General features: G+C 40.6%; 2 protein-coding genes across 2 annotated transcripts in view; one reads left to right on the top strand and one right to left on the bottom strand.

The window, feature by feature from the left end:
- Window positions 1-27123, top strand: part of cntnap2a (contactin associated protein 2a) — a 396601-nt gene that overhangs the window by 225917 nt on the left and 143561 nt on the right. Inside the window, exon 13 of the mRNA XM_037756451.1 lies at window positions 21919-22068. Within this exon, the coding sequence (XP_037612379.1) occupies window positions 21919-22068 (150 nt within the window). The remainder of the gene's footprint in view (window positions 1-21918; window positions 22069-27123) is intronic.
- On the bottom strand, window positions 9787-12066 carry LOC119480310 (complement C1q-like protein 2). The gene is made up of 4 exons (XM_037756452.1): window positions 11716-12066; window positions 10601-10768; window positions 10335-10463; window positions 9787-10257 (listed from the first exon to the last, which is right to left on the bottom strand). The coding sequence occupies exons 1-4, from the start codon at window positions 11951-11953 to the stop codon at window positions 9980-9982; spliced, it is 813 nt and encodes a 270-aa protein (XP_037612380.1). The 5' UTR covers window positions 11954-12066; the 3' UTR covers window positions 9787-9979.

Raw genomic sequence — 27123 nt, 5'->3', positions numbered from 1 at the left:
CACTACACTGTCAGTGTGTGATGTTTCTGAGCTCTAGTGAAGCAGCCGCTTTCTGAAACAATGTGGCCTCAATGCATCCGTCTTCTCTGGCTGTCCAGCCTTTTCAAATGAGATTCCAGAGAAGTGCCTTTGGAAGATTGCTATGACGCCACACTGCCGTCTGATGCATCGCTCTCAGAACATGTTGCTTGAAAGCGTCTTCAGTTTAGGGTAGTTGTGCCGCTGATGCATCGGTCGTGGATGGAAACTGTATCTCAGCTCATCAAAGCTAGAGCATGGACTCCCGTTCTCTTTTGTTTTTTGACCATACAGATGGAGGGCATATTTTCTCGCCACAGGGCTTCTCTTCCAAGCTGTCAGATAATTCAAAGTTTGACATTTCTTGTAAAACAGCGAGGTGGGTTTTCAGCTTTGTACAAGTTGTCTTGCCTTTCCTATATACAAACTGCTTGCGTCGAGTCACAGCCTTGACCTTCCTCATCAATGATGTACGCAGATGGTTCCTTTGAAAGTTGCAGAAGAGCTTTCATGTTTCCAAACACTGTCAAAAACAGTCTGCATTGAAGAACAACTGACGAAATCACAGCTTTGTCTGGACATGTGTCTAGATTTATGTGGTCTTGAGCCCAACAACAGCAATAAGCAGTCCAGCGATAGAGGAGGGTTTCCAACAAATAAAACACATAATGGATGCTTTGAAGCTGTGGCTTTGAGATCCTATTTTTCTGCTTTCTCTGGCATGAATGACAACAGAGTAAATTTGAGTATTAGCGCTGTTTTCGTATTTGAGTTCAACTGCTGTACATGAAGCTAAACGTTCAAACACATTTATCATTTAGGTAAAAATAAGACTGAAAGGAAACTTTATTATCAACAAGTCTGTCTTCTTCCGTCCCTCTTATTCTACCACCTCTGTTAGCCTCCCCCCTTCCTCCCTTAGTCGTATTTCCTGCCTCTCCTCCATTGTCTGTCCCTCTCTCTCCCTTTCCTTAGACACACTCATTTATTCTGTCCACTGCTGCTTTAATAGGCCATTATGCCCAGGGGTAGGGATTATTACAGAGTTACCCTCTAGGCTAATTGGGCTTGAGCCTGCGATTACATCAGCATTACTAGAATATACAGACACACAAACACAGACTTGCACACCCAAACACACGCTCCCTCCTTTGATTCTGTTATTAGTATCTCTCAGAAAGAAAGGCACACTGGCTCCTGGCTTCAATGACACAGTGGGAGCTCAGTAGACTTGTAATGAAATGCTTAGTCCCTCTTAATGGCAAATATACTGGGGAGAGACGTGCAGATGTGCACACACTAAGAAGGAGCGAGTGAGAGAGAGAAAACAGAGCTTCTTACAGAGACTACACAATCCAGTTTTCTTTTCCCAGTGGGGATAGACTGCTTATGAAGCTATTTAGCGACAGCTTATTCATACATATAATCAGGCATCTGCTGGAAGGTAAAACCACGCAGACTTACTCCACTGATCTGCAGCCTGCAGCACACCTCTCCTTGTGCTAATGCATGGAGACTTTGTTTATGGCACCATCCACTCAGGAGGCCCCACCAGGAGGCACACTTTGTGTCAATAATGTATCACTCTTTGATTTTTTTCTGATCTGTTATCCATGATGGGAAGAGTCTTCAGAGAAACTCTTTAGAGGTAGAATTAGTAGAATTTGTCGGCTGCTGTTTGTAATCACAACATTTAAATTTGGCCCCTTCTCTCCGGCTCAACGACATCACAAGCTCACGCCCCCAGACCGCGGTTTGGGTTACCGGCGCTTGTCTGCTTGGAGTTTCGCCTCGCTATATTTGCGTTTTTTCAGCGCTGTATCCACCATTCTTGTTACTTCCTCTTGGATGAGTGCTTACGATCTGGCACCTGGTCGCTACGTTTTTATAAAGGTCGATGCCCAGAAACGCATCAAACACAGCAAAATAAGAAAATACAGGCAGTAGGCAGGGTCTCTACAAATACAAACACCACCATACACTTCTAGTGGGTCAGAAGTGCAACCAAAGTGCCAGAAAAAAATGTTGGCACAATATCAACATGATATATCAGCCTCGTATCGTGCATGCAGAAACACATAATGCCACGTGTTTAACGTTGTGAAAGGATTGGTTAGGTTAAGGCAACAAAACTACTTGGTTAAGGTTAGAAAAGACATTTATGGTTTGTGTTGAAACAATAACCTAACAACCGTAACGTAACGAGCGCAAATGAATAACCGCCCCCTTAGCGGAGGTTCTTCTCTAACGTTTTACACTTGTTACATAACGTTACTGAACAAGCATAAAGTGACTTTAAGTATTACACGGGACACGATCTGTTGACCTTGTTTGACCCACCTACCAGCCTTCCACCAGCCCTTAGTGGACTTCCTCGCTTGTTATACTCGTTATTATACCATGTAACTTTCATACCACCTATCTTTAATTAATAGTCGCTTGATATACTACGAGCCGTGTATCCGTGGATTGTACGTACAATGCCAACATTTTTTTTTCCTGGTGACCTTGTCGAAATATAAACCATATTAGCTTAAGATGGATCAATTAATGATGTAACCATATATGTCTTTTATATATTTTTTTTCTTTTTGACCCTCAGTAATTGTTGTTGTACTATTTAAAGCCTCATTAACCAATATTTTATTTTGCTTATGTTAATATAGAATCAAATGACTCACTTTAAAGTAAGTCATTTGAGTGAGTTGCATGCACTATTGTTTCCACTAAGAATGAGCTTCCTAGTTTGCAACATTTCATTTTTGATTTGCTTGAGATGGTATTACTGAGAGCCTAATTTAGAGACAAACATATAACAAGCCAATGTGACCCAGATATTTGTTTTTCTCAGGAGTTAGCGGATCAAGCCAAGGCAAAAATGCAAATTAATGTTAGTACATCGACTCCGATAGGATGCCCATGTTGCTCTGTTTCTACTCCCGGTGTGTCAGTAATGCTAGACAATTGTTTGTGCTAACACAAGTAGAATATATCTGGGCTCATAGATGTGTTTGCTCTGGGGTCTGCTTTTGTTTGTGGTGGTGTGTCATGTGTATATATTGTAAGAGGGGGATATTTAGGTGTGGACCAAAGGGATAATTCATCAACCTTTTTTATGCGTGACTGAGCACTGCCCTCAGACTACTAGATTGTAATTTCCGAAGGGTTTTCCACAAAACCCAAGTGAATCAGCAGGTGCAGTATAAAAAGGGATGGTGGATAAAGGATGAAGGGGAGGCGAATAAAAGCTTCATGTCTCTGATGTCGTGAAAATCATCTGAATATCTCTTCATAACCTCATTCTGTCCACGGTGGGTCCCAGGTCATTAAAGTTAATTTCTCTCCCTGATTAGAGACAGAGCGACAGGTACAGTAGGTCTCACATGCTCTACTATGCATACACACATGTTCAAAAATGTGTGTGCGAGTCTACGGATGTGTGGTCTTGTATGTGTGTGTGTGTGTGAGAGAGAGAGCCCGAGGCTGTTTGTGACCTGCGGAAACATGCTCTTCTCTCCTTTGAGAAAACTTCTATCATTTCATCCACTTCCTCCTCTCAAGCAGAGAGACAGGATGAAACTAAAGGGAAGACGAGGCCTTTGAGAGAACGCTCTCGATTAGACTGTGGGGGACTATTTAACGGCATATGTGTGTGTGTGTGTGTGTTGCGTGTGCATTAATAGAGAGTACTTAGTTGTGATTCCTGCGGGGACTCTGATCTAATTTTCCCATCACTTTGCTTTTACTTACTCATTAACTCTCTTCTCTTCTCTTTTGCTCTCATCACTCATTTGTTAGAATCATACAACAGCTTGGTTTGAGCGGGGCTGGAAAATGTTGCATTGATGGCCATACAGAAGGACCAAAGCATGCTTTCATGTGCCCAAATATAAATCAAACCCCTATTTTCCACATTACCTACCATGAAATGATCCAATAAACCAGCGCCAGTGAAAAATGCTGCTTCTGTACCTGGTACAGATAGCTGGTGATTGGTATTTGTCTTTGAGTATATGTTTTGAAGATGTAATTCTTTGATCACCCTCTTAATTATCGAATTATTGGGCACCAGCTTTGTTTCCATGGAAACAATACTCCACTGTCTCCAGTGCTTTTTGCAGAGACAGGGACGTCTAATTTCCTAAGAGGCTCTAATGCAACAAAGTGAGGAAATATGTTTCCGTACTCCTGTTGGTTGTCAAAGAAGACAAAGGCAGTGTACATAGTGATAATTAATGTTGATGAATTAAATATGTTATAGCTTCAAGACAACATGAAAATAGGATTTAGCTCTCTGCACATCCTCTTATGCTTTTAGACAGTGACAAGTAACAAGATAATCATAAATGCAGTTGAGGCAAATTTGGAAATGCTTGTTCCTAGAAGAAAATATCATGTTTATTCCCCACTCCTTCACATTGTACTGCTGTCATCATTCAGTCCAGAAGCAAAATAGTACCATTATGTCCAACATTTCATGCTGTCATCGCTTTTTAACTTTCCTTTTCAATACTTTTATACATCTCTTGTACTGTATCACTTGAGGGTTATTATCACAAATATTCGTTATTCATTCATATTAGCAGGGCGAATACACTAAAGGATTGCACGGCTTTTTCGGACGCTAAACCTGCACAAATAAGACAAAAAATAACTGTGTGATTCTCAAAGCACCCGCAAAAGGTTGAAATGCACCCCTAGCTGCGCTGCAAAGCAAATAGCAAATTGCGTCTCGGTAATCCTGTGCTATTTGCTCATATTTAAATGAGGTAATATGCATACATTTAGCCCAAAATCTGCCCCTTTCTATGCAAATGCAGTGATCATGGCAGCAGTGATTTTAGCCAGGCAAAGGCATCGTCATACTCCGCTCAAACTCTTACATCTCCTACATGAGATACATTAGAAAAAAAAAAGAAGCAAGATATGAGGTTATGTAAACGAATAAACAAATGATTTCTTCCGTCTCCCTCCGCAATAAAAAGTGCAAATTGCACTCAGCTGCAAAACTTTATGGGCGTGTTTGCACTGGAACATCATTACCGTATCATCTTTTGCGAACTGGACCTTTAGACGGGGCAGATAGAGGTTGCAAATGATGCGCAATTCATGGTGCTATCAGCGGTTGCAATCCATTCGTGAATTCGCCCAATGTATTATGTCTTTCCCCTCTCTAACAGTTTTATAAAACAGGTATTTGCTATGCAAGAATAACTCTTTTATCTGCTTTGCTCTCGATCTGTTTTGCATGTTTTGCATATTTTGCATTTTTTTTTTTACTTTTCTCTAAATCGGCCTATTTGATACCACTACGGCACTGTGTCATCCCGCAAAACCCTTGTCAGTCAGAGGCAAGGCTCATTGCAAAATAAGTCAAAGCCACAGGCAGCATAAACCGTTTGATTCAGCCACCTCTAAAGCCGAAATATGTTAAAACTGTGTGAGTGTTTATGTGTTCTTTCATGGCTGCGTTCACACTCATCAACTTAGCCAGAAGTAATAACATCAGTCCCTCTGAGATGCAGAATAACTATCAGTCACACACGCACAAGGTTACTTGCACAGTCCGAATAGGAAGTATAAGGCATTACAATAATAGAAAAGCCTGAGGCACAGATTTGTGGGGGAAAAACACACAACAGCCACCCCCGATTATAATGTTATATTGTTTCATTCCCCCCCACCCCCGAGTGTTTGTGTGCATTTGTGTTTGTGTGTGTAGGCAAGGCTTAATATGTTGTATTCTCAGGCTTTGTGTGGTTGGCACATTGCCATCCGTTAAGGCGTGCAAAGATCTGCAAACTACCTCGGAGGACCGAATATTTAGGAGTGGAGGAGAAGGGGGGGAGGATAAATTCATGAATGCCAGAGGGCCCCATAAATTTATAGCAGACAAAATTAATTTATACTGTACATACAGGATCAATATGTAATAGAAACAGTTGGAAGGAAGAGGAGAGGAGAAGAGAGGAGAGGAGAGGAGAAAAACGATGAGAAAAGGAGAAGAGGAGTAGTAGGGACGAGAGAGGATGGGAGGAGAAAGGAAAGTAAGCAGGGAGAGGAGCAGAGTGGTACTGTTACAGAAATGATATCCACACTGGGCAGCTTTATAAGGATTTGTTGCACTGTGATGTGATATTCCCAACATGTGCCCAGGGAGTTGAGACAACGAACAAAAACATTCAGGAGCAGCCATAAATAATGTTTCTTCCCCATGTGTAATGGGATAATATGATAATTGTGGCATATTACTTTCTAATATCTATGTAATCAGTTTCTACCTCTGAGAATTTGATCAGTATTCACCTGGCCACTTCCTATCGACTATAATAACCCCCACTGCTATTTTCCATTATATCAAGGGGACTCATCATTAACTGAGCCCATTATGTATTTAGTAGTTTATGAAGTAGTGACCATTTTACTTACTTTGTTTAAGATCCCGTAAAACATATCTGTGGTTGTACAGTTCTCAGTTTATACGATATATGATACAGATATTTAACAATCTACAGTAGTATTGATTCATGTATTACTTTAGAATTACTGCAACAAGATTGAACTCAATTTGGCCCTCCCTCCTTTTATACATTTTTCTCTCCCTCTTTCTCACCTTTGCCCTTGTGTACTGTTGATGCTGACATGTCATCCCGAATTATTATCTTGTTTCATTTTGTAAAAAAAAAAAGAAAGAAAAAATCTTATTTTTTTATGTACGTATTTAGCTCTCCCTCACTCTTAATATGGGATCAGTCTGATGCTACTGTCTGCCATCCATCATTGATCCCTCGTGGCAAATATAGCTGAAATCAATAGAAACTACTGCAGTACTGTTTCAAAATGTGCCTGTTAGGAACGGGCAATTGCTTGGCCTCAGGTATTGCTGCTTGAAGGTTTCGTGAGAACCACTCATCCTAACAACTTAACACTCAACACTACGCTTCCTTGGGTCCTGAGAAATACACCTGCCATCACATAGTTTCATCCCTTAGCAATGCTAGAGTATACCTGTCATTTGGATGTAAAAGCTCAGACAAACATCGACGGAGAGCGAGCTCTACCCAGGTTTGTCGAGAAAATCGAAGGACAGACAGACAGAGAGAGATTCCTTCCATTTTTGGTTAGACTAGTGCAGTGCCTGTTTGGGTTGTGGCTGATGGAGAGCGTACCTATTCAGAACGGACCGATTGCTTGCTGCTTGCGACATTCCCGAGAACCGCTCATAGCTCGTTGACTCCAGGGAAGTGAAGAAGTGTTCGGTTGTGACGTTAGTATATCCAGCATCCAGCAGCTAACGTGAACCGCAGCCTGTGACGGTCCGCTGCTGACGGCATGCTCGACTCAGTCCGGAGAACGCCACCCCCGCTGCTGCACAACGTGTCGCGTGTCCAAATTGCACCAACTTCCGACACTAAACGTCCGTGGGTCCCCAGCAATAAACCTGCCAAGTGCGAAGTAGATTGGATGAACAGTTCTCAAGATATGCAAAGGACACACACACATACAGACAGACAGAGATTCCATGCTTTATACTGTAGTTAGATGCAATACCTACACATAGACATATAAACACAAATACACACACTCCTCTTTGAAACCAGAAGGATATCACTCGCTTTCTAACATCATAATACCACTAATCCTCTCGGGGCCCTAACACACTGTATTCTAGATAAAGCTCAAGCAATGCCCATGACCTCAAATTAGAAACTATGGGTGACAAATAGCTATAAATGTATCCAGATCCAAGAAATGGCTTGGTCTCAATTACTCTGTTTAACACCTGTAGTATCTCTGTGTTTTATATGTTAAACTGTTAATCTTATTGATGCAAATTACTTACCTAAAATGTAGTCTTATCTAGTGCTTTATTTCACTCTGATAATGAGAAACATGATGAACGCCATCTATTTACCACAGGTATACTGATCACAGCTTAACGCAGAAGTCTGACTGGGTAGCTGTAACTAGCTACTTAAACCTGTCACTGTATGAATTGAGTCATTCAATGAAACATGTTAAATGCAAAGCACATCCACACACTATGACATAGATGTAGGGCTGTCGCGGTGAAGGAATTTCCACTGCGGTAACAATGCTTGGCTCAACAGCGCGATATTATTGGGGTTTTTTTCTTCATTTATCCTGATTATTGTGCTATATAAATAAGCTTTATTGTAAGGCTATTTTTGGGTATATTGTTGTTTTTTTTAAAGACAAAGATGACAGTTTTTAAAACTAATTAAATACTTGTTTATTGTTATATGCAGAAGACAGAAGGGCAATAAGGCTCAGCTTTTTATCAGCTGAGACGCTTTGGTTGCGTCTGGTTGCTATGATACGGAATATCCGCAGAAGTAAAAATGTCAGCACAGGGTGGAGTAGTTGCTCTGGATGAAGGGAAGTCTGAAGCACGTAGGGGGAGAGGACAGACCCACCGGTCTATGTGAATTAATTTTCCTTCCATTGTTGTTCAGCACTTGTAGCCTACATGTAGGATGTGGCGGTTGGTTATCGTGGTATTTTTCACGCCTCTGCACCATTTTGATTGGACGGCTGGGTAAAAATTGACTGTGACGAGCGCAGCATTTTACCCAAAGGTGAACATTTTTCAGCTCTCTGCGACCAGAAAAAAAAAAACACCATATGTGCAACGCTCAGCGCCTCGTCACGCTGCTGGCATTCACTCATACTCTTCACTGTTTTGGTACACTTTGGACTTCACTGTGTTGGTACACTTGGGACCTCACTTTGTTGGTGTACTTGGGATTCCACTCTGTTGGTACACTTGGGACTTCACTTTGTTGGTACACTTGGGACTACACTTTGTTGGTACACTTTGGATTCCACTGTGTTGGTGTACTTTGGACTTCACTGTTTGGAGAATGTCATGTGACACCATGTGTCAATACTGTATGCTCATGTAGTGTCTATGTGTTTTTGCATGTGTGCAGGACACAGACAATTTCAGTAATTCAGGTTAATGAAAATATTGACTTTACTTAGTTATTAATACTCCCAGCTATAATTCATAGGTAATATTGTGTTTTAACATATGGTTCCATCTTCTCATTGGTCCTGCAGCTCACTGTCCAGTTTCACCTATAACTCTAAATTCTAGACTAGGTTCGGTTGTATTTATACCATTAAACTTGGCCTATTACTATACCCAATTACTGTACCTGTTTTATTGAGGATTAGAAAATCTTAAGTCTTACTGATTATCCTTGTATTGCATTGAGATGAAATGCTTTTTAACCATGCTGTCAGTCGATTACTGACCATGTATGCATGTGATATGATTACTATCTTTGTTGTATGGCCTGGCACAGGTCAATGGGTATCACTCAAAAATGTGACACATAAATATGCTGTTGCAAAGGCCTAATTAATTTGGATAGTGTGAGGCAAGGCCCACATTTACATGCACACTAATGCTTGATGTGGTTAATTTATTTATTTTAGAATATTGCAATTAAGACATGTTGTTATTCAAACAACCTAAAGTAATTAGGTTACTTGGATTGGCTTTATCAGTGGAGGGTTGCTTAGAAATACACCCAAGACGTGACACTCCAAGTAAGCTTGTCCATTGGAGTTTTCATAATTGTAGGACATTGACACATCATAATGTTCATTGTTAATCGTTACACCTATAGCCTATGTGTTCACACCTGATGTCTCAATATTGAATAAATGGTGCAAAAAAAACGTATTCTTCCTTTCATGACAGCAGCCAGTTAATGACAGTATAGCTTTGTGGTGATCATGCTCAGTAGTTTATTTATTAAGTGATCATAGCATACAAGAGTCAACTTCTTTCTTCTTTGTATATAAATGATCAAATTGAGATAACCAAGGACAATATTCACAAAGTATGTGAATGAGATGTAGTGTAATAGACAACTGGAAAGTGCAGAAATCCTCAAGACCTTGGTGACGATCCGATTATATCTGAAAATCACAGAGGGAACAACAGGAAACCACTGAAGGTGTTCAAGGTGCTAGCATCATCATAAAGCCCACAGTTTTGTTGGAGACGCATATGGACCAGACCTCCTTGTTCCAGCTGAAGAATCAATGCATTTGAAAACAAAGTATGACCAAGAGCTATCTCAGAATTATGCAAAATCCTCTGACTACCATGGTATAAATTCACTGCCATCCACTCGTTTTTCTTGTTGTTGAAGGCAGTGAATCGGAAATAGTAGACTCCTTTGACAGGTGCTGTGAAGATACCTGCAACAGTAGAAGATCAGAGAGGTCAGCTTTGTCTGTCTGGCAGGCAATATTAAGAAGTTTATGGTAATGCATACCTGTAATTGGGTTGTAACCCCCGCCAATGTTTGTGAAGACTCTGCTGTAGACGAGTGGAGTTTCCGTATTGAATGGTCCAATCTTTCCTGAAGTGGACAAACCAGCAGAGAAAGCCAGCTTCGGAGTGTCTGTAAACACCGGATGGAAACATTCAACAAAGGCACAAGATGCTGAATTTTGGTTATTTTCTTTATAGCATAGCATATAAGCAAATGGTTAGCTTCAAGGGAAAGCCATACAAGTTTAAAGTCTCTTATCAAAATACCTGCAATTTTGCTTTGCAACTCAACCAATGTGTTCCCGGTGAGCTGCAGTTCAGTCTTAGAAATATCCAGCTCTTCCCTGAGAGCTGTCACCTCCTTCTTCTGCTCCTGCACCTCCTTCTCACTGGTTGTCACTCTGGAAACCAGTGCTGCCAGTTCTGCTGCTTGTACTAGAAGCACAAAAGCCAATCATTTCTCAACTGCTCTTTCACGATTAGTTTTACCAAGTCTGTGATTTTGATAATTGCATACAAGAAATCAGTCTCTCAGCCTCCTCCACTTTTGTCTACTGGAGCTGCTGTTAAGTCTTAGTCGCTTCCAGCTCCACTGCAATCGCTGTCGCCTTGTTTTCAGTGGCTGTCAGTCTGGTGCTCATCACTGAAATACCATAGAGACTGAAGATGAAGTTCTTTTAAGTAAGGCTGTCTAAAGTAGCGTTTTACGACATCTTTATAGAAATACATTTCTGGTTTGTTGTTGTCTATTGCTCCTGATATGGCCCCATATTCAACTTATACCCAGTCCACAAAAGCCTTTTTTATTGACTTTTCTAATCTCCTGGTGTGTGGTATTAGTTTTGTTTTTGTTTTTTCTGGGAAAAGTGTACACAGTAGATTGCAACAGGCTTTACATCACATCAGATTAGGACTGTTAGCATGAGTTTGTTGTTTTTAATTTCTGAAATATTTCATTTAAAATTGACAATAATTAATAATAATATTGATTCATTTTCTGATTATATACTGAATTCATATTGAAATGACTGTGTTTATAACTTTCCATTTACATCCATTCTCACAAGTAATGATTGGATTAACTTTACCTGGGTTTAGCCTAATCTAGAGCTAAAACACTTAGGCAATTGATGGATTAGTCGATCGACAGAAAATTAATCTGCAACAATTGTGCAAATTGTTTAATCTTGTAAGTATTTTTGAAGCGAAAAATACCAAAAAATCAGCAGTTCTAGCTTTTCAAATGTGTATATTTCCCTGGTTTAAGTCTTGATTGACATATTTCACCATTTTCTGACAATTTACTGTCCAAATGATTGACAGATTAATAATCATTGCATCTCCAGCGTCAACAACATCACAGATGTTGTCGATATACTTACCCGTGTTCTCTTTCTCTAGACCAGCCACTTTGTCTCTCTGGGTTTGCAGTTCAGCCTTGGTATTCCTCAGTTCCACCTTTTGCTCCACCACCATGTCTCTCAGATCTCTCAGCTCATCCCAGATATCCCTCTTAGTCTGAACACTCGTCTGTAAACCTTGGTCAGCTCCTCCGATCTCTTCCTCAGCTGAGGTCCCAGACAGACAGAGCAGCAACACCAGCAGCAGAGTGCCCCTCATTGTAAAACCTCACCTCTCCTGAAATACCTCTAAGAAATCAAATGGAATCTAATTTTTTTAGTGTACGTGTACTTGCTGCAGGTGTTGTGAGCAATGGCAGTCAAAGAAAACTCACTTAGTATTTATCTTGTGCAGAGTTGGCACAAGAATGCCATCCCTGACCATATTTAGGAAGGTAGGCTGATGCAATGACCAGCTGTTTATACAAGAATGACTGCACATGTCGACACAGCAGAAAATGACTTAAAAGGATAAAGCACCCACAAAGAATAATTTAACATGTAGTTGTGTTTATTACATTATGACACTTATATTGGATATAAGTAGTGCTTTTCTCATAAACATTAGGGGTGGGAGAAAAATTGATTCACCTATGTATCGCGTTTTTTTTTTCTTTTTTACGATTTTGAAATAGATTTTTTAATGCCAGAATCGATATATTTGCATCATTTGAGTCTATGTGGAGGTAGAAGGAAGTTACCGCTTTTATTGTTGTAGTCTGAGTAACGTGACGTCATATCCGTTCCGTATCTGTCAACCAAAACAAACTGCAGAAAGTAGAAAATGACGGAGGGTCTGCGTGGATAAGACATACACCCTCACATTTTAAATCCAAAGTGGTAAACATTACACATAGAGTTAAGTATGGAAAGACTTTGGGTTTCACACATTGCCAGGAGAAGCAGAGCTAGACATTATGGCTAAAGCTGCATGCTATAAAGAGAACGGAGCTGATGGGAGAACTACGGAGAGGTAGAGACGGACTTGGCGAAGTTAGCGGAAGTATACACGTGTGACTACGTCAAGTTTTCAAAATAAGGTGTTAACAAAGGGAACTGTATATACAAAAAAATACATATGTGGAAATAAGATTGATTGGATTATATTCACCAGAAGTATAAAATAAAAGTCCCTAGAAGTGTATGATTCAACTTCTTCCCACAGTCTAGTGTTAAAAAATTGAAGATAAATCTATACCCAATTACTGTACTTGTTTTATTGAGGATTAGAAAATCTTAAGTCTTATTGTATTATCCTTTTATTGCATTGAGATGAAATGCTTTTTAACCATGCTGTCAGTCGATTACTGACCATGTATGCATGTGATATGATTACTATCTTTGTTGTATGGCCTGGCTCAGGTTAAACCCTTTGTAAAACACAAACAAATACATACAGAGAATTAATGCAATAGAACTTTCTTGTATCATTCAGTTTTACTAATTGGATTTTCCATCGTGAAATGTTGACAAATGGCTGATATTTTCCTTGCTCTGAATTCCATAGCTGTTTGCATTATTAATCCTGCAAACACTTTGTCATTTCATTCTGTCTTGAATACACCAGTGAGTAATTCAACTTAATTGTCTTGTGCACTGTATTGACTGGGTCACAGACTGTAAGGCAAATCAGTTCCGAGTTGTGGTTCTTAAATCCTAACTTTCTCTTTTTTATTATTTAAAATCGTTTATGTCAGTATTTGTGAAAAGTCAATGGGTATCACTCAAAAATGTGACACATAAATATGTTGTTGCAAAGGCTTAATTAATTTGGATAGTGTGAGGCAAGGCCCACATTTACATGCACACTAATGCTTGATGCGGTTAATTTATTTATTTTAGAATATTGCAATTAAGACATGTTTTATTCAAACAACCTAAAGTAATTAGGTTACTTGGATTGGCTTTATCAGTGGAGGGTTGCTTTGAAATACACCCAAGACGCGACACTCCAAGTAAGCTTGTCCATTGGAGTTTTCATAATTGTAGGACATTGACACATCACAATGTTCATTGTTAATCGTTACACCTATAGCCTTTGTTTTCACACCTGATGTCTCAATATCGAATAAATGGTGTAAAAAAAACATATTCTTCCTTTCATGACAGCAGCCAGTTAATGACAGTATAGCTTTGTGGTGATCATGCTCATTAGTTTATTTATTAAGTGATTGTAGCATACAAGAGTGAACTTCTTTCTTCTTTGTATATACAGTAAATGATCAAATTGAGATACCAAGGACAATATTCACAAAGTATGTGAATGAAATTTAGTGTAATAGACAACTGGAAAGTGCAGAAATCCTCAAGACCTTGGTGACCATCCGATTATATCTGAAAATCACAGAGGGAACAGCAGGAAACCACTGAAGGTGTTCCAGGAGCTAGGATTATCATAAAGCCCGCAGCCTTGTTGTAGACGCATATAGACCATACCTCCTTGTTCCAGCTGAAGAATTAATGCATTTGCAATGAAAGCATGACCAAGAGCTATCTCAGAATTATGCAAAATCCTCTGACTATCATGGTACAAATTTACTGCCATCCACTCGCCTTTCTTGTTGTTGAAGGCAGTGAATCTGAAATAGTAGACTCCTTTGACAGGTGCTGTGAAGATACCTGCAACAGTAGAAGATCAGAGAGGTCAGCTCCGTCTGTCTGTTAGGCAATATTAAGAAGTTTATGGTAATGCATACCTGTAATTGGGTTGTAACCCCCGCCAATGTTTGTGAAGACTCTGCTGTAGACGAGTGGAGTTTCCGTATTGAATGGTCCAATCTTTCCTGAAGTGGACAAACCAGCAGAGAAAGCCAGCTTCGGAGTGTCTGTAAACACCGGATGGAAACATTCAACAAAGGCACAAGATGCTGAATTTTGGTTATTTTCTTTATAGCATAGTATATAAGCAAATGGTTAGTTTCAAGGGAAAGCCATACAAGTTTAAAGTCTCTTATCAAAATACCTGCAATTTTGCTTTGCAACTCAACCAATGTGTTCCCGGTGAGCTGCAGTTCAGTCTTAGAAATATCCAGCTCTTCCCTGAGAGCTGTCACCTCCTTCTTCTGCTCCTGCACCTCCTTCTCACTGGTTGTCACTCTGGAAACCAGTGCTGCCAGTTCTGCTGCTTGTACAAGAAGCACAAAAGCCAATCATTTCTCAACTGCTCTTTCACGATTAGTTTTACCAAGTCTGTGATTTTGATAATTGCATACAAGAAATCAGTCTCTCAGCCTCCTCCACTTTAGTCTACTGGAGCTGCTGTTAAGTCTTAGTCGCTTCCAGCTCCACTGCAATCGCTTTGTTTTCAGTGGCTGTCAGTCTGGTGCTCATCACTGAAATACCATAGAGACTGAAGATGAAGTTCTTTTAAGTAAGGCTGTCTAAAGTAGCGTTTTACGACATCTTTATAGAAATACATTTCTGGTTTGTTGTTGTCTATTGCTCCTGATATGGCCCCATATTCAACTTATACCCAATCCACAAAAGCCTTTTTTATTGACTTTTCTAATCTCCTGGTGTCTGGTATTAGTTTTGTTTTTATTTTTTCTGGGAAAAGTGTACGCAGTAGATTGCAACAGGCTTTACATCACAGCAGATTAGGACTGTTAGCATGAGTTTGTTGTTTTTAATCTCTGAAATATTTCATTTAAAATTGACAATAATTAATATTAATATTGATTCATTTTCTGTTTATATACTGAATTCATATTGAAATGACTGTGTTTATAACTTTCGATTTATGTCCATTCTCACAAGTAATGATTGGATTAACTTTACCTGGGTTTAGCCTAATCTAGAGCTAAAACACTTAGGCAATTAATGGATTAGTCGATCGACAGAAAATTGTGCAAATTTGTTGATCTTGTAAGTATTTTTGAAGCGAAAATGCCAAAAAATCAGCAGTTCTAGCTTTTCAAATGTGTATATTTCCCTGGTTTAAGTCGTGATTGACATATTTCACCATTTTCTGACAATTTACTGTCCAAATGATTGACAGATTAATAATCATTGCATCTCCAGCGTCAACAACATCACAGATGTTGTCGATTTACTTACCTGTGTTCTCTTTCTCTAGACCAGCCACTTTGTCTCTCAGGGTTTGCAGTTCAGCCTTGATATCCACCATCATGTGGAGATCTCTCAGCTCATCCCAGATATCCCTCTTAGTCTGACCACTCGTCTGTAAACCTTGGTCAGCTCCTCCGATCTCTTCCTCAGCTGAGGTCCCAGACAGACAGAGCAGCAACACCAGCAACAGAGTGCCCCTCATTGTAAAACCTCAACTCTCCTGAAATACCTCTAAGAAATCAAATGGAATCTGATTTTTTTTAGTGTACGTGTACTTGCTGCAGGTGTTGTGAGCAATGGCAGTCAAAGAAAACTCACTTAGTATTTATCTTGTGCAGAGTTGGCACAAGAATGCCATCCCTGACCATATTTAGGAAGGTAGGCTGATGCAATGACAAGCTGTTAATACAAGAATGACTGCACATGTCGACACAGCAGAAAATGACTTAAAAGGATAAAGCACCCACAAAGAATGATTTAACATGTAGTTATGTTTATTACATTATGACACTTATATTGGACATAAGCAGTGCTTTTCTCATAAACATTAGGGGTGGGAGAAAAAATTGATTCACCTATGTATTGCGATTTTTTTTTTTTTCGATTTTGAAATAGATTTTTTAATGCCATAATCGATATAAACTGGGAAAAAAAAGTTTGTAAACTTGTGTTTGGTTGATTATTTCTCTGTTGTTACAATGCTAATTGGCATTGAGTTTTACATCGTTGGAAAGCCTGTTTATTTACCTTCGCAATGATGTCCAACTTGTAAGGATCATGTATTTGTGGGATGAGCAGCACAGCTGATTATGTGGGTAGCGCCCAAGAAAAATTGTCAAAATCCTCTGCCAATGGTAAACAGTGTATTCTCATAAGGCTACCATGAAGCCTGCAATGACTGCCCTTCACCGTGAGGCCCGTTTGCGCTGGTGTCGACAACACAGACAATGGAACCTGAACATGTGGGGGAATGTCATGTTCAGTGATGAGTCCAGGTTCTGTCTGCGAAAGTTGGATGGCAAGGTCAAAGTATGGAGACGACGCGGAGAACGCTATGCTGATTGTTGCATCGATCGAGTAACAGCTTTTGGTGGTGGCGGTGTCATGGTGTGGGGCGGCATCTCCCTCACTGGCAAAACAAGGCTTGTCATCATTGAAGGCCATCTCAATGCAGTGAGATATCGGGATGGGATTCTGCAGCCAGTGGCGATCCCATATCTCCACAATCTGGGCCCTAACTTCATCCTCCAAGAAACAACGCTCACCCCCACAGAGCCAGGGTTATCACAGACTACCTCCACAATGTAGGAGTAGAGAGAATGAAACGATTCAACACTTGTGAGATCAGCTTGGGCGTGCTGTACGTGTTAGAGTGACCAACACAATCATGCTGGCTGACCTGCAACGAATCCTGGTTGAGGAATGGAACGCCATCCCACAGCAACGTGTGACCAGGTTGGTGACCAGCATGAGGAGGAGGTGCCAGGCTGTTGTGGCTGCGTATGGATCTTCCACCGCTACTGAGGCTCCTGACGGTGTATTAAATGAATAAAGTGTAAAATAGCCAATATGTGTTGTTTGTTCCTTGTTACTGATAGAGAGTTCAATCATCCAATCCACCAAACAACTCAAAACAAGAGTCAATACCAACAGGAGAATACACTGTTTACCATTGGCAGAGCATTTTGGCAAATTTTTCTTAGGCGCTACCCACATCGTCAGCTGTGCTGCTCATCCCACAAATGCATGATCCTTACAAGTTGGACATCATTGTGAAGGTATATAAACAGGCTTTTCAACGATGTAAAATACAATGCCAATTAGCATTGTAACAACAGAGAAATAATCCACCAAACACAAGTTTCCGACCTTTTTTTTCCAGTATATTTGCATCATTTGAGTCTATGTGGAGGTATAAGGAAGTTACCGTTTTTGTTGTTGTATTCTGAGTAACGTGACGTCATATCCGTTCCATATCTGTCAACCAAAACAAACTGCGGAAAGTAGAAAATGACGGAGGGTCTGCGTGGATAAGACATACACCCTCACATTTTAAATCCAAAGAGATAAACACTACACATCCAGTAAAGTATGGAAAAACATTATGGCTAAAGCTGCATGCTAACTCTGTCACGGACAGGAAACATTATCGTATTGCGGTAACATGCAGTCAAGCCAGCTGCCACACGCATCTCTGTGGTCAAATCGGCCGATGCTACAACTGTAGAGCACCCATATACTGACGTTTATGTTAAATTCAAACAGCCCCGATGGAGCTGAATATGGATGTATAAAGAGAACGGAGCTGATGGGAGAACTACGGAGAGGTAGAGACAGACTTGCCGACGTAAGCGGAAGTATACACTTGTGACTACGTCAAATTTTCAAAATAAGGTGTTAACAAAGGGAACTGTATATACAAAATACATATGTGGAAATAAGATTGAGTGGATTATATACACCAGAAGTATAAAATAAAAGTCCCTAGAAGTGTATGATTTAAATTCTTCCCGTGGTCTAGTGTTAAAAAATGTATATTGTAATATCGAATCGCAATACTTAAAAATTGCAATACATATTGAATCGGCACCCAAATCGGGAGATAGGTGTATCGTCCCAGTCCTAATAAACATCATCACTTATCTTGTTTATGCAGATGGTCAGTAGCTTTCAAAATGTAACCAATTGAATCGATGCCTCTGTTGACATAAATAATGAATGGCTCTCTATTAGATGACAGTATCTTTAAAAAAAAAAAAAAAGCCATGAATGGAATTCTGAACAAAATGCCATGAAGATATCTGGGTCAAATGTTATTAAAAAAATCTAAAATTATATAATTACTGTAGTTCCACATTTTATTGTTTATTACGTGAAAGCATTCTCAACCTTCCAGTTGTTTTAATGGGTTATTTTTCAGTTCTTGCCTCAGTTCAGTGGCTTTTTTCTTTCTAATGAGTATTCAAAGTGAGGATATGGGACGACGGGAGTGAACCCACAGTGCAATTTCTTCATTTTTATTACTTTCAAAACAAAAACAGAGCAAAGTGACCGGTCAGCCTTCCACCTTTATATCAGGCCCATGCATATGAATGATAACTCTAAAAGAAGCCCTGAAACGGTCCTATCTAGTCAAATCAGAAATTCCTTCTTCTAGTCTCCTTCATTATCTGTGCTCTTTTTATCCGTGGCAGACAGCCGCCATGTGTGTAATTTGAGCCTTTGTGTTGGCGTGTGTGACAGAAAGAGAGAGTGAGAGCTAGTGCACCTCATATTTGTGTGTGTGTGTGTGTGTGAGATTCTTTGTGTGTCCGTGCAGCTGTGAGCGTGAAGATTCAATAACACCGCTATCACTGAGAAGCTAATCATTCACAGCTATTGCAGGTGATGTAAAACAGATGAGGGCACACGAGGTTACACAGTATCTATTTTCCATTACATTCAAGAGGTTATAGAGAGGGACGGGACGGAGCAGAGAGCTTAATAGTGATTACATCAAACCAATATAATGTCAGAAATGGGATTGCCAGTAAAGGAGCACATCAAGGTCTCTTTCTACCAGAACTGACTTTTCTGATGTCATTCAGACAAAGCAGACGCCGTCCTCTAATTTTCCGTCATTATTACTTTTCAGTTCATGACTTCCCAACATCATCGTTGTATTTTATTCTCTGCCAGAGCTAGTGGAAATATTCATGCATAATCGCATTCATATTTGTACTGTCGTGTGTGTTGCATGTGTGTGTTTGTGCTGTATTTAACCAGCATTGCCCTGAACAAGGCCACAGCGGTCACAGCCCCTCAGCAGGTGGCTATCTTGGCTCTTAGTTCCTTTGGCCACTGTCATGATCTCACACACACACACACACACACACACACATACGCATAGTCACCCTGCTGATGGAGATTAATTAGTGCAGACTCCCTACTGATGCGAAAGCCAGGGTCTGCAAGTGCATTCTGGGAAGAAATAAACAATGTGAAATAGGGATGCACCGATAACCAGAGCAACTAGATCAGGTATTGGTAATGATGGGCCAATCTATTCAATTCAATTCTACTATACTGTTATATATCTGGTGTCTTTCAGCTTCCTCTTCACAATACCCCACAAATTCTCTATGGGGTTCAGGTCAGGGGAATTGGCAGGCCAATCGAGGACAGTAATGCCATGGGCAGTACACCAGTTACTGGTGGTTCTGGCACTGTGGGCAGGTGCCAGATCATGCTGGAAAATGAAATCCTCATCTCCATAGAGCTTTCCAGCATGATCTGGCACCTGCCCACAGTGCCAGAACCACCAGTAACTGGTGTACTGCCCATGGCATTACTGTCCTCGATTGGCCTGCCAATTCCCCTGACCTGAACCCCATAGAGAATTTGTGGGGTATTGTGAAGAGGAAGCTGAAAGACACCAGACCCAACAATGCAAATGAGCTAAAGGCCGCTATTGAAGCATCATGGGCATCCATAACACCTCAGCAATGCCACAGGCTGATTGCCTCCATGCCACGCCGCATTGATGCTGTAATCCGTGCAAAAGGATTCCCAACCAAGTACTGAGTGCATTAATGGATATATATGTAAATAGCCAAGTCAACCCCGATGTTGCCTTGCACGTAAAAGAATGATCCCAGTCACTTCCATACAGTGAGGCATACAGCTTATTAATCAAACACTGGTATCGGATCGGTACTCGGTATCGGCCGATACCCAAAGCCCAGGTATCGCTATCGGTATCGGGATTGAATAAAGTCGGGTCGGTGCATCCCTAATGTGAAAGTGTGCCTTGTAGATGGTCAACACGCACGTGGAAAACTGCCACACACGAAGCAAGAAACTTGCACACTCTCTCACACCCATGGGGTCTAATGTATTGACACATGCAGCAAGCTGAGGTGCATATGTATTGCCTTGCAGCTCCATGAGTAAATGCACTCTTCTCAAATCCATTTGCACATGACCGTACCTTGAACTTCGCTACACTGTCCTCACTATCAATGTATTACAGTCAGTGAAGCGGCGAGCGGGCCGAATTGAAAGAGACAGACAATGCAGAAGATGGCCACAAGAGGAGAGGGGCATGAAGACAGAACAAAGATAGGGAAAAAGTGAAATGCAGAAATATTGGAAAGGAAATAAAGACAGAGCGACGGAGGAAAGAATCAGGGACGGAGAGGGAGGCAGGGAGGGAAGGATGAATAGAGATTGGTGTCAGTAAGAGGTGATGTATAGAGGACAGGGTGATGAGAGTGAGCTGGCTTCTCTCTCGGCTCCAGTAGTAATGTCCCTTTCCAAAACATCACTCATATTTAATGGAGCACAGCTACAAGGGAAGAGAGGGAAAAGGAGAGCACAAACACACACTACACTGACATATGCAGACAACGCAACACATTACAGACTTGTACACACTTGCACAGAGTGCTCAAAGCTCGCATGCACAGATAGAGAACACACACACACACACACACACATGCACTCTGACGCAAACAGGGTTCTCTGAGAGTTAATGGAGTTGAGACACAGGGGCCTTGAGACTGGGAGCTGCACTCGGCTCGGCGAGGGGGAGAGAGAAAGATGGAGCAAGAGAACAAAAGAGAAGCGATGGAGAGCATCGGCATACATATGAGAATACGTGTAGAAGTGAGGAAAAAATGTGGTAGAGGCAGGAAGATGATGCTCCGCCGAGCATGTCTTAACTCTGTCTGAAGCCACATTCGCCAGGCAGATGAGATGGAGGCATTAGATGGCAAAAAAAAACACAAGGGGTGCAATGATTGTGGAGAAAAAAATGCTGTATGACAAAGTAGAAGGTAAACAGAGAGAGATAGTCACACATCACAGGCAGAAATTGTATTTCTTAGTTTCACCACCCACATACCTCTTACCCATGATGAGTCACCCAGTCGTCTTTTCTGTCCTTGTCAGATCCTTCACATTCTCCTATATTCTCCTATAACAAACTTAACTTTGACCTAGTAAGATGAACCAGTCCTCAATATGGACCAGTCCTCAGCTGAAACCTTGTACTCACCAAGAGAGTTTTACGCTCATAGAACTTGATGTTTATGAATTTACGAAAAGACGTTTTTATCTCTGCCCCCCCCCCTCCAGGTTCAGGCCTTAACGACGGCCAATGGCACGCGATACGCTTGGTCGCCAAGGAGAACTTTGCCATGTTGACAGTAGACGGCGAGGAGGCGTCTGCTGTGCGCTCCACCTCACCTCTCACCATCACCACGGGGGGAACCTATCACTTGGGAGGTAAGAGTCACCCCAACATCATCGCCACAGATCAATCGCTCCCCTCACTTCCACCTCGTCATCCCATCACATTCCTCTCCAGAGGTTAAAATGTTCAGAAATTGTGTCCGAAAATTAGCATCCAGTTTACATCTCTTTACATCCAGATGTGTGTCAGTCGATCTCGACTCCTTGTTTCATAAGTTCTACGAAATATCTTCAGGTTTGGTTGCTGTGTTGTCTGAAATAAGTACTTTTTGTGGTTAATTGCATAGCCTCCCATTGTTTCATTAATTATAATGAGCCCAAGACATATGATATATATACGTTTAAAAACCTGTGGAGCTAACATTAGGAGAGTACGTTAGCACATCATTATGCTACGCAAGGTACTGAAGGTATACTGAATGTATACACACGCTGCTTTTGCTTTTTAATGATTGCAACCGGCTTTACAGGACCATTGTTGTTCCTTAATTTCATTATCTTCTGTCTCGATCGCCAGGTGATTTTATACTGTGATCTGTGGGCATTAGCTTCTATCTTTATCTTTTTACCTGCTTTCGCTGCTGAATCCATTTGACATCCTGATATGTCTACTGAGCACATTTTGTAGATCCTTCATGTCTGTTTCTCTCTGAAATCATTTTTTCCAAAAATTAGCTAGATATTTATTTATTTACAACAACAGCTGTCAGTGTGTCAGTGTGCTGACTTGACTATAACTTGCCCCAAACTGCATGGGATTATCATAAAGTGGGCATGTCTGTAAAGGGGAGACTCGTGGGTACCCATAGAACCCATTTTCATTCACATATCTTGAGGTCAGAGGTCAAGGGACCCCTTTGAAAATGGCCATGACAGTTTTTCCTCATTTTTTTTCAATTTAGCATAACTTCGTAGACATTCGTAGACATTATCAAGATTCCTTTAATGCATAACATATTTATTAGGAATGTAAATCGATTAAAATATTTAATCATGATTTATCGCATGATTGTACATAGTTAATCGCAAATTAATCACACATTTTTTATCTGCTCAAAATGTCAATTAAAGGGAGATTTGTCAAGTATTTGATACTCTTATAAACATGGGAGTGGGCAAATATGCTTGCTATTTATTATAGAAAATCAATAAACAACACAAAGAAATTATAAATATTGTCCAGAAACCCTCACAGGTACTGCATTTAGCATAAACAAATATGCTCAAATCATAACATGGCAAACTCAAGCCCAACAAACAACAGCTGTCAGTGTGTCAGTGTGCTGACTTGACTATGATTTGCCCCAAACTGCATGGGATTATCATAAAGTGGGAAAACCTAAATTTGGAGCGTTATTTAACCTCCTTAGCGACAAGTTAGTATGACATGGTTGGTACCAATGGATTCCTTAGGTTTTCTAGTTTCATATGATGCCAGTATCTTCACTCTTGCTTTAAAACTGAGCCCGCTACAACGTCTGAAAGATCGATTTCATTAATGTGTTAAAGAAATTAGTGGCATTAAAACGATTTCGCGTTAATGCATTATTATCACGTTATTATCGCGTTAACGTTTACAGCCCTAATATTTATTTATATGGGGAGTGCTGTTCAAGACAGTGGTGGGTGGCTCCATGGTGGCTCTGACAGCTTGACGGAGCAGCAGCGGGGGGGCAGAGGCTTAGCAAAGGGTCAATTAATGTGTTTTTACATGGAGTACTTATATTTTGTATAGCATCTTTTTATAAAGAAATTTGTGAAACTCGACTCAGACTTATTATATGAGCTGTACCAACGGAAGTCTTATCCGTCTGTGCGTTTGCAGGTTAAATATGTCTACAAATCATTTGTCTCCCTAGAAATCTATATCCCAGTGGCCAGGGTTCAGGAAGTTGCTCACTTAGCAAGAGCGCAGACACAACTTTACCATACACAACCAGAGGGGAACACACATGCAGCAGCCACAATCTGTCTGAATTAGGAAGACGCCAGGTTAATGATGCCAGACACTGCTGTCCGTCTGTTGGAAGATGGTCCGTGTCTAAGTGTGCACGTGTGATTTTGTGTGTGAGTTGGGTGTGTGGGCACCTGTATGAAATTACAGTAACTGAGAGAGATAGTCTGGGCTCTGATAGCTCCATCAGGCCTCTGTCCCTCTCCCTCCCTCTCTCTATCAGAGTACAATCTCCTCCATCAAGCAAGACCAATTTCCCCAGGCCAGTCAATAAGGATCAGAGCACATCACACACACACATCCACATTCTTTTATTATATGTTGTCCATCTTAATTTTACTCTGCTGCTGTTGAGTGAATCCCCCTTAAGCCCATGATGACTACTTTTTATTTATGAAATCTAAGCCTGTGATGACTTGATATGCTAATTCCATTTCACTCAGGAAGCATCCAAAACCAGCTGCAATTTATTAAGGATTTTTACCACTTAAAGGGTTTTCTTTGATTCTGTAATCCTGGGTGTTGCAGAATCATCCAATATTAACACTTTTATCTTTTATTATCTCTCTTTCACCCCAACTTTCTCTCCATTTTCCGTCGTTGTCTGTCTTTTCTAGTTTCTCCCTCCTCTCCTCTCTTCTTCCTTCTCACCCTCTAGTCTCCGTTTTGATCCAATTGGTGATTTATTGATTTTGGTAAGCTGAGCCGGGAATCAATAGTGGCTGAGAGGAGAGGATCTCTGTAATGTTTACCCCTTGAAGAGGGCAGAGGAGGCAGACAGAGAGAGGGAGAGAACGGAAACTGAAGAGAGGACAGATACAAGATAGGGAGGAAGAGAAAGTAGAGAGAAAGAATGAGACGAAGAGAAGTTTTTGGCAGAGAAATTTAAAAGGTTAATAAGTGAGTGCAAGGCTCGAGAGAGAGAGAGGAAGAGGAAGTGAAAACTATATCCTAAAGAGCTGAGAGGCTGAGAGGAATGGTGACAATGACACATAAAATCCCAGAGGCAGTTTCAGAGGAAACACAGCGCTCAAAACGCATATAATTCATATATTTGTATCCATATACATGCAGGTAGATACACACACAACAACACACACTACGTTATTGTATGTGCTATATATTTTTGTTTCTGTCTCATACTGAGAAAAAAATTGTGGCTTCATTTGCATGCACGCCATAGACTGTATATAAGAAGTGGACATAGTCACAATGACGTCACCGAGTTCGCTTCGAGTTCGGCATTTTGGCCGTCACCATCTTCTTTTTTTTTTGCAACCAGAAGTAACATGAGAGGGTGGAGCTAAGTACAACGAACGCTGAATACGACTTTTAGGCCAAAATGTTACAATTAACTTTCATTAAAGTTCTAAGACAAAAACACAGACAACTCCCAGACTGGACAACGCCGTGGTAGCGACCTGTCAATCACAAGGTAGCCACGCCCTAAAGCATACCCTGCTTTATGGTCTATTTGACTCTAAATGGGACCATAATTTACTAAATGAACATCATGCTGTATTGAAGAAGACTTGAAACTATCGATTGAGACCATAAACTCATGTTTACAATGTTTACTGAGGTAATAAATCAAGTGAGAAGTAGGCTCATTTTCTCATAGACTTCTATACAATCGGATTTATTTTTTGTAACCAGAGGAGTCGCCCCCTGCTGGCTATTAGAAATAATGCAAGTTTAACATGCATTCATCGCTACAGTTCAAAGATATACAACTATGTTCTTTCAGAAGTTTCCTTTTCCCCCCTACCAAAAGGCGTAATGTGTGGGCTGAATTGGCAGAAACAGTTTCTGGGGGATTTCTCGTTAGTTTTACATGACATAACGAATACTGAGGAGCAGGGAGCCTGGTGGTAAACACAAGTTTGAAGGCTGTAGGGGCTACAGAACCGCTGATTACTACTATGGCAAGGAGTACAAAGAGATATTTAGGCCACCGCTTCACAGGCTAGAGGAGAGGTTTTAGGAAGACATGTTTTTGGAACTATTCCAACCAGCTCATTCTTAGTTCAGACTTGAGATTTCTTTTTCACGTGAAAAGGTATGTGTGCCTTTGCAGGTTGTTTTCAACTCCGGGAATTATTTTAGTTTGCTCTCACCTTTTTGACAATTGGGTTTGGTTTTACTTTAGATTTATACAGCATACTGATCAGTCCTCCAATTTCATGACCTGATTTTATTATGCTTTGCCTCCCCATTATCACAGACTTATGATGAAGCCCTGAAGCCATCTGAATTTGTGTGTATGTGGGTTAGTGTGAGCAGAGGGTGTTTTTGACCACATGCTCTGAAACTCCCAAGCACACACATGCACACAGAAACACACTTAACTTACAACTCAGACACATTTATTCAAAAATCGTCCACCTCATCACATTCAGGGGCTAATTTCCATCCCACCACAGAGGTAACCAAATAATATAGTGAATGTATAAAAGATAGTTTAGCCTTTGACTTGCCCTCAATTAATCTCTTAGATCGTTCAGCTTGATGAGTCAGAGAGGCCAAGCGCATTAAGCTGTCCTAAAGCTCTCTAACCATATTCCATCAGCGCTTTCTATTTGACCGTTCTGTCAGTGTGCCACAATTAGCAGAAACCCTTCAGTATGAACAATCCATGTTCTTTTATATACAGGATGAGGCTTGAGATAATTTCCGAGAGTCTTTTGTGTGGGTTCATTTAGGTAACCATCTGCTTCAAATCTCATGGCTCTGAGGCATCAATCTGCTGTTTTCACTGGCAACAGTTGTTGATCAGTGACCACAGTTTGAACCAGACTCCGTAAACAAAGTAACACTGCTACTATGCTACTGCTATTAAAATGACTTAGCTCTTAATACGCTCATTTTGACAATAGAAATATGTCTGCTCCATTTTCTGTCTTGATTTAAGTTGTCCTCTCTTCGTCTTATTGTGATGCATGTAGTGAACATATTATAGTGTTTCCCTGCATGTAAAATTATATTTGGACATGGGAATTAGTAAGCTGGGTTCAAAGTAGCCGTCCTGGTGAGTGCCACTGTAGAAACCTTGCTTACATGTCAGTGGAAAGAAAGTTCGACTATATGTCTGTTTCTATATTCTTCATTTTATGTTTTTTTTTTTCCCACTGTGG

Source organism: Sebastes umbrosus, chromosome 21 (assembly GCF_015220745.1).
Source record: "Sebastes umbrosus isolate fSebUmb1 chromosome 21, fSebUmb1.pri, whole genome shotgun sequence".
NCBI classification, from domain to species: domain Eukaryota; kingdom Metazoa; phylum Chordata; class Actinopteri; order Perciformes; family Sebastidae; genus Sebastes; species Sebastes umbrosus.
Note: the sequence above shows the minus strand (reverse complement) of the source record. Positions and strands in the feature narration are given on the sequence as shown.